This window comes from Morone saxatilis, unplaced genomic scaffold, assembly GCF_004916995.1.
Source record: "Morone saxatilis isolate NCDOM2014 unplaced genomic scaffold, NCSU_SB_2.0 Contig22, whole genome shotgun sequence".
NCBI lineage: Eukaryota > Metazoa > Chordata > Actinopteri > Moronidae > Morone > Morone saxatilis.
The window spans coordinates 12,262,431-12,275,145 of record NW_023339785.1 but is presented as its reverse complement, the minus strand read 5'-3'; the positions used below and the strand labels follow the sequence as shown (position 1 = coordinate 12,275,145).

At 40.9% G+C, this 12,715-nt stretch overlaps 1 protein-coding gene across 3 annotated transcripts in view; it reads left to right on the top strand.

Annotated features, from left to right (window-relative positions):
* Nucleotides 1-12,715, top strand: part of mbnl3 (muscleblind-like splicing regulator 3) — a 29,835-nt gene that overhangs the window by 6,125 nt on the left and 10,995 nt on the right. For 2 of the 3 annotated variants that reach the window (XM_035669156.1, XM_035669158.1), the window contains exons 2-6: nucleotides 1,189-2,208; nucleotides 8,886-9,050; nucleotides 9,794-9,997; nucleotides 10,091-10,330; nucleotides 11,794-11,947. In XM_035669156.1, the coding sequence (XP_035525049.1) occupies nucleotides 2,035-2,208; nucleotides 8,886-9,050; nucleotides 9,794-9,997; nucleotides 10,091-10,330; nucleotides 11,794-11,947 (937 nt within the window). In that variant the 5' untranslated portion in view covers nucleotides 1,189-2,034. Of the gene's footprint in view, nucleotides 1-583; nucleotides 1,108-1,188; nucleotides 2,209-8,885; nucleotides 9,051-9,793; nucleotides 9,998-10,090; nucleotides 10,331-11,793; nucleotides 11,948-12,715 lie in introns of those variants that run through there. The other variant, XM_035669157.1, reaches the window with a different exon arrangement.

Here is a 12,715-nt window from a genome sequence, read left to right as displayed (position 1 = left end):
CTCTCCCCCCCGTCGGTTCCTCCGTCTGTGTCTGCCGCCATCAGACGCAGGGACCGATAATATCTGCTCTAACCCCCTCTCCTCCTATTTTTTGCACTCCTCCTCTCCTGCATCTCGCCTATTGTTTATTCACTCTGTGCATTAATGTACTACTGTGCCCTTGTGTTTTATACATGAAAGCCTTCCTTTATCTTCAGGTTTTTTTTTTACCAAGTCCAAAATGCAGTTTGGACTTTGCTTTTTCCTGGGAAGCGAACCTGTAGTTCCTTCTATGTGTATTTTTATTGAGCCACCTCAGTGATTGTTATCTGTATTCAGTTAGTGTCCCAACACGTCACTCTGAGAGAGCCAGCTGCATGCATCCTCCTTGCATTACACTGCAGTAAAGTCTACTGTTTGAATAAGACCCAGCTCACTCCTCCACATCTGTGTGAAGACAAAGCTGCTTGGAGTCAGCTCAGAGTTGTTGTTACAGTTTGAATATTAGCATGTGGCACAGCCATGACTGTGCTGTACCAGTGAAAAAAGCCTGGGAGGAACAAGGACGGGCTCTGTGGAGGGAGGAGCGGTTGTGGAAACTGCCCTGTCATTGGTTGTTGATGTACTCTGCATGCCTGCAAGAGTCTGTATAATTGGCTGGAGCCTTGCATTGAGCACAGCAGCTGCAGTTGTGAAGAACTACCCCCCTCTCTCTCTCTGCCCTGTCTCTCTTTTTCCTACTTCTTCCCTTCACATTAATAACTGTCTGGGAATCATTGGCGTCGACCACACGTGCCAGCCTTTCAAGCGATTTCAAGGACACTGCTTTTCACACTATATCGCAGCTTCATGTCAAGTTAGTCAATTACTTTCTGATCCATGGAGCTCAGGGGAGTTGACGTCTCTGTCCTGACTGCAATCTCCCTCCATCCCATCTCCTCCCCCCTCTCTCTCTCTTTTATCACTTAATCAAGACATAGCTTGCCCTTTCCTGTTCATTGCTGCCTCCCTCCCATATGCTCTGTTCCCTTATTTGTTTGTCCTCGCTTTATTCTCTTTGGCTCTCTGCCTTCCGCCCTCCTGCCTCGTGGTCCTCGTCACCCTCCGTTTAAACAAGCTCTACACGAGGTTGTGGCTTTACATTTTTTTCTCCAACAGACTCCTTCTTGTCAATGCTTTGAATTAATGTTTGCCCTTCTGTTTCTGCAGTCTACGGCACGACAACAAGCAAGGACATGCAGAAGAGAGGTCAGTGAGGAGGATGACAACAGAAGAATAGACAGCGGCGAAGGAGGGATGAGAAAGAGACTGAAATAAGAGGAGGAAGTGGAACTCCAAAGTGCCTACTGCGAGGGGTCGTCTGCTGCTGTCTGACACTGCTGGATGAGAGCAGGACGGGGCTCAGTGTGTGTTCGGCCTTGTATGGAGGCTATATTTTATCTTGACAGCTACAGAGTCATCCATCCCACGTTGCTGAGCTGCAGTCCCAACATACCCTGAGCTAAATCGCCACCTCATCAGCGCAAGGACACCATCCCTATAAGGTTCTGCTTTTTGTTCTTCTATAGAAAATCTTCTTTTTCAGGCTGCTTTAACATAACTAGCACGACAGCGACTGCCTCAGCCTTGGCCATGTTGACGTGAATGTAACAGTTACTCACAGTGGGCGTCAGTCGATTCAGGTGAAGGCACAGGCGCTCGGTGACATATTTAAGCATGCCAGAGTGATGTCTTCAGAGTAGTTTCTGTTTTTTCTTTTCTTTTTTTATTCTTCAAGACAGAGCTGGTCTCTGCTCACGGTCGACCCCCTCTATCTCACCCTAGTGAAACTTCAGCTGCCACTTTTCCCAGGAAGAACTAATAAACATCCCCTAAAATACACCAACCAAAAGGACTCGCTGCCTATTTCAGTTGAGGAAGAAATATTTTTTCTTCTGTTTCCTCTGTGTTTTTCCGGGGACTTTTTCTTGCATCACTATTAGTCACCCTTGCTCTCATCAGACAGTTTTCCGTCCATCTGTCTCGACCGCTGCTCAGTGCTTGTGAGCAACTCCGATGGCTGTCAGCATGACCATGGGACGGGACACCAAATGGCTAACCCTGGAAGTGTGTCGTGAGTTTCAGAGAGGCACCTGCTCGCGGTCTGATGCCGAGTGCAAGTTTGCCCACCCCTCCCGGAGCTGCCATGTGGAGAATGGCCGAGTCATTGCCTGCTTTGACTCTCTCAAGGTAACAATGCAACAGACATTACACACAGCCATCCTTGCCATACTACATTCATTTGTTGAGACACGTGTATTGTGATCTGTGTTAAGGTAAGTGAGGTTTTATTTCACATATCAGATGCCATATATCAGTGACTATTGTTTAGGGTGTTGTCTGCTAACTAAATTGTTCAAGACAGGAGATGCATCAGGATGAATTTCCTGGAAACCTTTCAAACTATGTCAGTTGGTCAGTTGATTCACCTTTTTTAACCCTACATTTATTTCAAGCTATTTTTGTCCCAGAAAATCTAATTTCATATATATATACTTAAGATTATGGTGCTGGAAGTATAGGGAAATGTATCATTATTTTTATTTCCTTGTAATTGTGTTTTGAGTTTTTTTATATCATATGTGAATCATGGTGAACATGTTTGTTGTCTATATAAAGAGTTTAAAGTCAGATTTCTCACAGAATGATAGACTGCTGAAAATAAAATTTTTGTCTTGTCATCATGGAGTCTAAAGCGATCAACTTCAACCAGTAGGCAATGGAAATAAAATGTTTTATCACACACAGGTAATACAGGTAATTAGATTTGTGACATCAATATATATTTATAAATATATATATATATATAGATATCATGATATAGTAAATTTAAAACGTATAGCCTAGTAATGTTAATATAGATGTCCTGTACCACTAGGCCACCACACCATAATGCCCAAGGTACTTTGTTACATTGATTTAAAAGTCCTGTAAATCAGATATTACCATAAAGCAGTCAGGCTCATTCATTTGCAACATTGCCTGCAATGATGTAATACAGCCAGTGCTCAACATCAAGGATGCCCCATTGTCCCAGGGAAAGTAAAAATAGTGTCTGGGAATTTTTTTCTGCCAACAGTCCTCTTATGCTGTGTGTGGGCAGTCAGTAGGTTGGTATGTTGGGCACATTTGACCCACTCTGTCACTCTTCTGCTCTGTATCTCTGGGTTAGGATGTTCCTATAGACTGTATGTAAATACTTTATCTGAGCTTGTAAATATTTAAATAGTTTGTTTATCTTCTCTCTTGTACAATGTCCCTGTATTGTGTTTGTGATTATTTAGCTAAATAATAATAATGTTCAAAATGTTTGTATGTAAATATTCATCGCCATATACTATTCAGAAACAGGTTAAAGTTGCTGTGATGCATTTATAAATCAGTCAGTTAGAAATAAACAAGAAACAATAAATTAACCAGTGACTGAAAGAATAATTACTGATTGAACACTGATTGTGGTCAGACATCAAGAGTGATTTAATTGTTTTTATTCAGATATGATTGCAGGGAAGTCAATGAAGTTATGTGAGATACTGAAACAAAGTTATTAAACTATATTCATTATGTAGAATGAAAGAAATGTTTGGGACAATGGTTGTTAAGTCTGGGACAGTTGAAAGTGAATATAACTAGATGTATTAAAGAGAAAGTTCCCACAGTATAAATGTATTTGAAAATCTCTGACAGGGTAGATTTTATCTCCTGGTATCTGTATGTTCCATGATTGTAATGGGATGTAATATCCTCCATGGCGTAGCTAACATTATTGCAGAAGTCCCCCTCTTTCCTCTTACTGACTTGCTCTGACATGTTTTATTGGTTACACAAAGAGCTTAATTGATTAATCTTTATCTATACTGTTGCATTCATTTAGAACTGAAATCAAACACCTGCGTCACAGATATTTGGTTATCATGTCTGGTTACTAAATGTTAATCCACACCCTCCAGCCAATCAGAATTGAAGATTTTCAGTGGCCATGGTATAAATCATTATATAGCGCGCCCTAATTTAAACCAACTAAATGTACATATGATTCTTTATACCTAAACATATATAGATAACGTGTAACAATGTCAAAAGATATAGATGTTGTTTCTATTTTGCCCAGGCTGAAATTCTCATAAAAGCCACTTTGCTGACAGTCTGTCTGTCCATCAGTGATGTGAGCTTGTCGGTCGTGCTACTTCCATATCACTGCAGCTGCTCTCCTGACTCTCGTCTTCTCTCTTTCGCCACAGGACCACAACACTAGCTCTGCTCATACACAGCGGAAAAACTAACAGTCTGAGAAGTGATGATGCTTTACTTTATTTTAGAAGAGACTATCAATGGCCAGTTGCGCTAAAATCAAGAACAGACTGCTGCTGTGTTGGTGAGAGCCAGATACGTGTGTTTGCAACCAGCTTTCATGCAGGGAAAAAGTGAGACCCAGACAAGGGGCTTTCTGTCTGAGTGCAGCTGCTGTCTCCTTGTTTATTGAGTTAGAATTTATTATTCAGCCATTTTTCTGTGTTATGTCCTCCAGAGCAGGAGGGAGATGGAGAGAGAGAGCGAGGGAGAGAAACAGAGAGGGGGGCCTAGCAACAGCACAGGAGTGCGTACCCATTGGATAGTTTGATCTTCCTGAGTGGCACGGCTGTTTTTAGCACAGAGCAACAGCCTGGCTCTGTACTGGTTGCATTGATGGGAGAAAGAGGCGAGCTGCTTTGTACCAAGGGCAGGGAACAAGCATTAAAGGCCATATTTGGTTGTTTGAAGCCCCGGGTCATGTTGTTAGTTTGAGAAATAACTGAAGTTGGTGACAGTTGAAGGTCGAAGCCGCTTTCTTTATCAGGAGCTGCAGCAGGGCTTTAGTGCCAGCACAGTATGTCAACAACCACCTCTTTACAACAGTGTTTCTATCCCCATTGTTGTTATACTCAGCTGACGGCTGTTGTTTTTGGTCGACTGACTTGAAAAAACAAAGAAGCACCTCACTCTGTCCCCAACAGTGCCGCTCTACAGCATCACTCCTTCCTCCTGCTCTCCGCCCATCCCCTCCCTTCTTTGTTAATTTTATGGATTTATCTGCTAATGGCCTCCCTCCTCATCATCCCTCCCATATCTGGCATCTCCAGCCCGGTCCGAGCCGAATGCTGTCATTCCCTGTTGCTCCTCCATTAGCTCTGTCTGGTCGGTCTGAACCTGCTGCAGGGGAGGGAGGGGGCAGCTCACTGCCTAGTTCTTTTTACCTTGTTAACTGGAGTGCTGCTGTCATCTCAAATGATTAGTGTGGACATCACATCTGCCCGACATATAGTAGATTCAACAGCAGTGTCACTTTTGGATGACATCATGGCTGCAACTAACAATTCTTTTCATTATTAATTAATCCGCAGAATACTTTGTTGATTAATTGGTTCGATTTTTGGTCCAAACAACAATTCTAAACCCAAAGATACTCAGTTTACTCATATAGGACGAGAAAAAACAGGAAATCTTTGCATTTCAGAGGCTGGAACTAGTACATTTTCGGGGGATTTTTTCATTAATTAGACTAAGAGTGATACATGCCAGCAGCTCCGTGAGGCTGTGCTTTGGTGCAGCGTGTTAGCATTAACACATTAGCACTACACATGAGGTACATATCAGGATGATAAGACTATAATTTTTTTGCAGATATTTGGTCATAAACCAAGTATTGAACAAACTGAAATTTTGACCTGATGACACACTACATTAATAGTCAGAGGATCATCAAAGTGATTATGGTTTATCGTCTGAGCACCATGGATATATGTACCACATTTCATGCCAATCCATCCAATAGTTGCTGAGATATTTTTCTAAAAACCCAAACTCTCAGAAGAAAGAAGAAAAACATCAAGTTTGTCTCATACTGACATAATACAGCTCCAAGGATGTGTAGCAGTTCAGATCTGTGCAGTCTATTTATCGATGTCCCATCTCTCTCTTCTTTCTCTGAATGCATCAACAGCACACTACTGTACTAACAGGGACTTTCTCTGTGTTGCGTAGTGTGTTGCCATGGCTACCAAAAGGAGATTCCTGACCCAATACTCTCCTCAACAATACTTTTCATTGGCCTGCTTCTCTACACCAGATGTTATAGCCTTTATAAAGTTTTTTTTTGTGTAAATGTTAATGCTACTAGAATAAAGAAATTCCAGACAGTAATTTGGTCCAACTTGGTCCAAAATGTATACAGTATATCATTAGGCTCATAAATAGGTAGTTGTCTGTCCTTCTGAATTTGAGCAGGCTTGCTGGGCTCAAGGGACTCCCTCCTCATTACAGACTCATCCCTAAACACACAGCGCGCTGACGCAAAGCTTGCTCGCATCTCCAGTGTAGGCGAAAGTGTTTGTGTATTCCTGTGAACCATCCTGGCCATTTTTCATGCTGCTACATGTCTGCTTGTATGCATTTTGTCTGGTGTGTGTGGTTGTGTGAATCCCTCCTGGATGCTGCTATAGGAGACACTGCGTTTACCTCCTGTCCTATATAGCTCTCCTGCTGTGAAACCCTTTTTTATGTGTCCTCTTCTCAGCATGATATCATCCATCACCGTCAGAGTCTCTGCACCATGACGTCAGTTTTTTTATCTTCTGTTGCTTTAGTGCTCCGTTGGTCGTAGCTTTATGATCACCTAATGAGAACTGTGTTTTGCGGGTGTGGTTTGATGACAGAGCATGGGGCTGAGGCTTCGTGGACGTAGTTTAGCGAGTTAACAGCTCATCTGCAGGGGCAGACAGCTGCTGTCGGCCCAGGAGTTTAATGGAGACTGCAGTTTTTCCTCTGAGATTGTGTTGACCTGCAGTGTTCCTGCAGCACCATCTTCACCTTCCTCACAGGCTCTGGCAAGGAGCAAGGACACTGCTTTAATGACATTCTGGGGCAAAATGAATTGCTTTAAGATAAATGGTTCTAAATCTGATTTAGGGTTTGTCAAGAAGCCAAAAATGACAAGTAAAAATGAGCATAAAGAATGACTTGTTCTGATCTGAAAATGGTTTGTGGCAGGGGGTGCTGAATAAAAATAAGCCTCAGCTGACTAAAATACAGAATAAAACACAGAATATTTTGGATCCATAGTTTCACTTTGAAAGTAAAATATAGTATTAACCACAAGCAATACTGACATTTTTAGGGAAAGTCAGAGAGTTATAGACTACAACAGCAGTTCAATGTTCAAAAACCTGTCGACTTTGCTTACACAAACTGTCTGCCCACCATTGTTTAAGCCTGCATGTGATGAATGAAGCTTTGCATACAGGACAAATAGAGGCACTTTGACTATGCACATAAGCCCAACATTAGAATACTGGCTGCTCAGCCAACATGTCGCATGCTGCATTTGTTAAAGAATAGCCATGAATAGTCCTCCTCCTTCTTTCATTTAATACTGTTTAACACAGTCATGTTACAGCATGTGTTTTTAGTAATTCATTGTAGTTATTGGGACACATTTGTCTAATAGAAAAGTACAACACTTGTTCTTGTGTGATGTATTCATAAAAGCTGTCATTTACTTGAGTGGAGTCAAGCCTAATAAAGATCATGAACATATGATGAGCTTGTAAAATATGTTGTGGTATTGTATATTTAACTACACTACAGTATGTGAAATAGCTTAACCCCACCTTAAATACAGTAAACAGTAGAGTGCTACCTATATCTAATCTAATAATAATATATGGATTTGTTTAACAGACACAGGGATCATTTCTCTGCATTGGGTACTTTTACTTTTGATACTGGAGTACATTTTACTGATAATACATACTTTTTTTATTAAATAACTATTTAAATGTAGAACTTTTACTTAACAAAGTATATTCTAACATTTTGGTATTGCTAATTTTTGGATCTGAATACTTCCACCACCAGACAGTATTATGCATGTTTGTAGAGGTTTTTAGTACAAATGCAGGTAAAAAAAAGTTATGTTATCTTTTCAGGCTTGCTGATAAAGTTGTTGGGTTTTTTTGCAAATAAATACAATAAAATGTCGTAATATTACAAAGAAAGTAAACTCACTGGTCTGTATTCTCATCTAATCTAATTTTAGCTCCTCTCTGAATAAAACAACTTATACCATATTATAAGTTATTATTATTAAAATATTTGTTTTTCCTCTTTCTGGAAAGTAGCCTGTTTATTGGACTGATAACCACCAGGTAGAGATACAGAATCTGTCGTACTGGCCGGTGAGAGTCGAGCATATGTTCTCACTCTCCAGTTTTATCTCTTGTCAGCAAGGTTTATTTAACTTCTGCTGTGCCTCTGTGGAAAAATCCAAAGCTGCCTCCATTACTTAACCTGTCATTTTACATTGCTTTAAAAAAATGTCTTGTTCATGGTTCAAAATGAAAAGACGAAAAGTAGTTTGAATGTAGCTCAATGACCAAATAATTTGCTTGTAGAAAGAAGAAATGACTTGAATGGCTGCCAATTAAATGTCTACATTGCTGTTTTCAGCTCAGATTTTTAATGATGAGCATTTTGAGAAAGTGGTTGTACATTTCTTATGAATTATCCAAGATGCCGTCTTCTGGGACTTCATTAGTACTTTATTTCACCAGGATTTTCTAGTTCTGACATGCTTGGTTCTTGTTGTTTAGTTTAAGAAATTGTACTTGATTACATGGACGAGTTCAACGAAACGTAGATCATTTGCTGCAGTAAGCTTTTTATCTTCGGTGTTGGATGGTTCGGTGGTCTTTGTCACAGCCCTGATTTATTTAGTGTCTCAATCACACTATTCTCATCTGCCTGACGTTTTCTCCCTTAATTAAGAGTCACTGTAAAGTGTCACCCTGTCTGCCTGTTCTTATCTTTCCCCCCTCCTCTCTCCTACTCAGGGGCGCTGCACACGTGAGAACTGCAAATACCTGCACCCACCTCCGCACCTGAAAACCCAGCTGGAGATTAACGGGAGGAACAACCTGATCCAGCAGAAGGCTGCGGCAGCCATGTTGGCTCAACAGATGCAGTTCATGCTGCCTGGAGCACAGTTGCAGCCCATAGTGAGCAGCCCACACTGAAACTACACATTTTCAATTAATGCAGTGTGTTTGAAGAAATGTAATTTATTTATCAAAATACTAACCCTGCACTCTGTGTACTGTGAGTGATGTTCTGGTCAGTAACAGGGTGGCAGTTAATCTTTAAATTACAGTTACAGTTTTCCCAATTTCTGTCCTCCATCAAAGATTAAATAGGGAATAAATATGGATAGGATATGGGTTCACAATTTTATTCATGCTTTGGTTCATGAAGTTATCAAATAAACTTATTATTTATTACTATGGTATTTCTCAGGTGAAATGAGGTTTTGTCATTTGCAGCCTATTAATAGGTTATATAAGCGTTCAATAAGTTGTATACCACAATATTGATCATCAAATCCCTCTTAAAGTGATAACAACGATTTTATTCCCCACTGTCGTTGTGATGTGGATTTTTAAAACAATATATTGTTATTGTTATCTTTCTTGATGGGGACGGCTCTTAAGTCTTATTCAACATTTAAAAGGAAATGTGACATGCATAATGTTTTATATATTGTATTGTATTGTATGTAAATTCTATTTTTTATATTTAAAGTAATAGCATAGCTATAGATAACTGCATTGTTCTCACTGCTGTAAAAAAACAACAACAACACAGTTCTTGTTATGTTACCACCAAATCCTGTCCTTAAGCCAGAGAAAGCTCTGCTATAACTTCTTTTGTCTGTCTTGTCTCTGCCGTTCTCTCCCTCCCTCAGACAACATTCCCAATGACGCCCTCCCTGGCAACGAGTCCCAGTATGGCATTCAGTCCATATCTGAGCCACATGGGCCCAGGCATGGGCTTGATGCCTGAGCTGCTGCCCAGTACTCCCCTGCTGGTCCCTGGGAGTCCCACAGGCCTGACAGCCATGGGCAACGGCACCTCCGCACAAAAACATGTCCGCACAGACAAGCTCGAGGTATGCGGCCTGTGTGCAGTTGTTGTGTTTCTATGTTTGGCCTAAGTATGATGAAAGGTGAATGTTGATCAGTGCTCCTGTTGACCCTGCAAGGTTTGTCGAGAATTCCAGCGCGGTAACTGCACGAGGGGTGAGAGCGACTGCCGCTACGCTCACCCCCTGGAGGCTGGCATGGTGGACTGCAGCGAGAACTCGGTCATTGTCTGCATGGACTACATTAAAGGCCGCTGCAGCCGAGACAAGTGCAAGTACTTCCATCCCCCGGCTCACCTGCAGGCCAGGATCAAGGCCGCACAGCACCAAGCCAGTCAAAACACAGCGTCCGCAGCCTTGGTGAGTCCTTCTCAACACTGTGACAGGGACTAATGTTGAGAAGTATTTGTTCTTTTTTACCAAAAATAAATGTTGGCCAACATCAACTGCCTTTCTGTGATTCAGTGAACTGTTGGATAGAAAAATCACAGATGTAAGCCAATACTCACCTTCTTAAAAGTTACAAATCAACATTCACCATATCTATTTAATAGCAGTGACACAGCAGAAGACTTTCTTGTTCTCTACTTGGATATTGTTTACTGATGCAATGAAGGATCAGGGTATCACAGTATCCGGCAGGCAGCCTGAAATTTGATAATGTAGTCTGGGGATTATGTTTTTTATGAATGTCTGCTACTGTGCATGTGTCTGAGCCTGTACTCTCAGTGAAGCAAGCTACAAAGGCTAAAGTTAGCAATTTTAAGCAGCTGTAACATAATCAGGTCAATCTGCAGAGCTGATGCAGAAAAACAAGAATGACAATGTTGAAAAAAGATACAAAATAGTAAAATGAAAGGGATTAGAAACATAATGCATCCAAGGTTTATACACTTTTTTTGTTGTTGTGGCTTCTAGTGCTTTATGCTGCTGAATGAGTGTATTGATGTTGTTACAACAGTCCGTATTGTCATCAACGGTTCATATTTTACCTGATTTGATATTAAATCAGGATTTTTTTTAAAAAGATAAAAACTACATATTATGACGGCTTGGCATCATGTCCTAAAATGTTGTATGTGTTTGTATTCATCTGTTAACTGTATTTCCCTGTTATCTTGGTTATCTTTTACTGCAGTTAGATGTTTCAGTACCAGCCCCATTAGTGAATGAAATCATAACAATCCCATTTTGCTCTTGGCCTGACCTCTGGGCTGTCCTATATTACTTCAACTAATCTTACATACTGCAGTGTCCTCTTGTGGTGGTAAATAGAAACATCCGTTAACTGGATGTCGATTAGATTCACAAGTCAGTCTCTAAACACTCAATTGTTGGCTTTTGTTGCTAAAACTGGGTGGAAACAATTAGAGAGTTTAAAAAAAGCTGCAACGCAGAACCAATCCAAGGTCTTTAGGGCAGTAACGTGTGGAAGTTGTGTGTTTGTAAACACTGTCCTACCATTTAACGTTGCTCATTCATTTTCAATGTGTTACAAAGTGATTTGCTATATCTCCATTTTGTTTCACTATGGAGGAGAATGGAAGAGCATTGTTTCAGATAAGAAATGTCCTTAAAGTGAGGGTGAACATTTGTTAGCAGCCGTTCTCGCCACCCTTCAAGCAACTGCTTTGCATTTAGAAATCCCCAGACATTTGGTAGGCGCTGAGATCTCCAATCGTCCGGTTTAAGACTAGATGTTGATGCATTTACAGAGATGAGGATATTTTTTGTGTGTAGATATACTGCAAGGAAAAGTCTTGTTTTAGCCCACAAATTAAGATAACGTCTCTCCTCCTTCCTCTGGTTTTCTTCCTGACCAGGCTCTGCCTCCAGGTGCCATGCAGCAGTTACCAAAGAGGCCGATGTTAGAGAAGAGCAACGGAGCTGCTGCCACTGTCTTCAACCCCAGCATGTTCCACTACCAGCAAGCCCTGGCTAACATGCAGCTCCAGCAACCAGCCTTCATCCCTACTGGTGAGTCTCTACACACACTAGTGTTTACCTAACCATACACCTAGGAGGTAAAGTGGAACCACGAATTGGAAATTGATTCTGGGCAGATAAATGCAAGGAATTTTTATGTTAAACAACAAGGTAATGTTAAACAGGGAGTTACAGGTGTAGTAATAACAGTATGCATGCTGTGTCAGTGCAAGCCTTCTCAACAGTGTATATGCTTGACTTTACCCCTTCTATCACGCCACACTACCCTTCCTTGTGTTGCTTGCATTTGCTTCACTCTTGCCTGATGTGTGGTGAGAGTTGTTGATGCCATAAACAAACTTAGAGAATGCATTGCAGTTCAGTCCAAACAAAAACCAGACAATAAACACATCACAATGTCATTGTGTGGAACTGCTGGTGCATGGATTGGCGGGCGCATGTACTCTTTTGGCCTATCGGATCTTGTAAATCTTAAAAATCCTAATATTTAAAAAGCACAAAAAGCTTAGAAGAGGCAGATAATAGAAGAGAGCAGCGTTAACACAGAAAGTGAGACAGAGCAAAGGACAACACCAGTCCTAATACTCCTATCCATATTTAAGGCCCCATGATATAATTGTAGTTTTCTTCCAATGTTTTATGTGTTTTTGCATTAAACTGGAAGTGTAGTTGTTACTTAACATCAGGAGAAACTCAGTTTGAAGGATTTAATTGGCTGAAAATATACAATTTTGTTAACATATATTTAGCACGGGGCACCGTGGTAACCTAGTAGTACCAAAGCTGAGACCTTGCTGC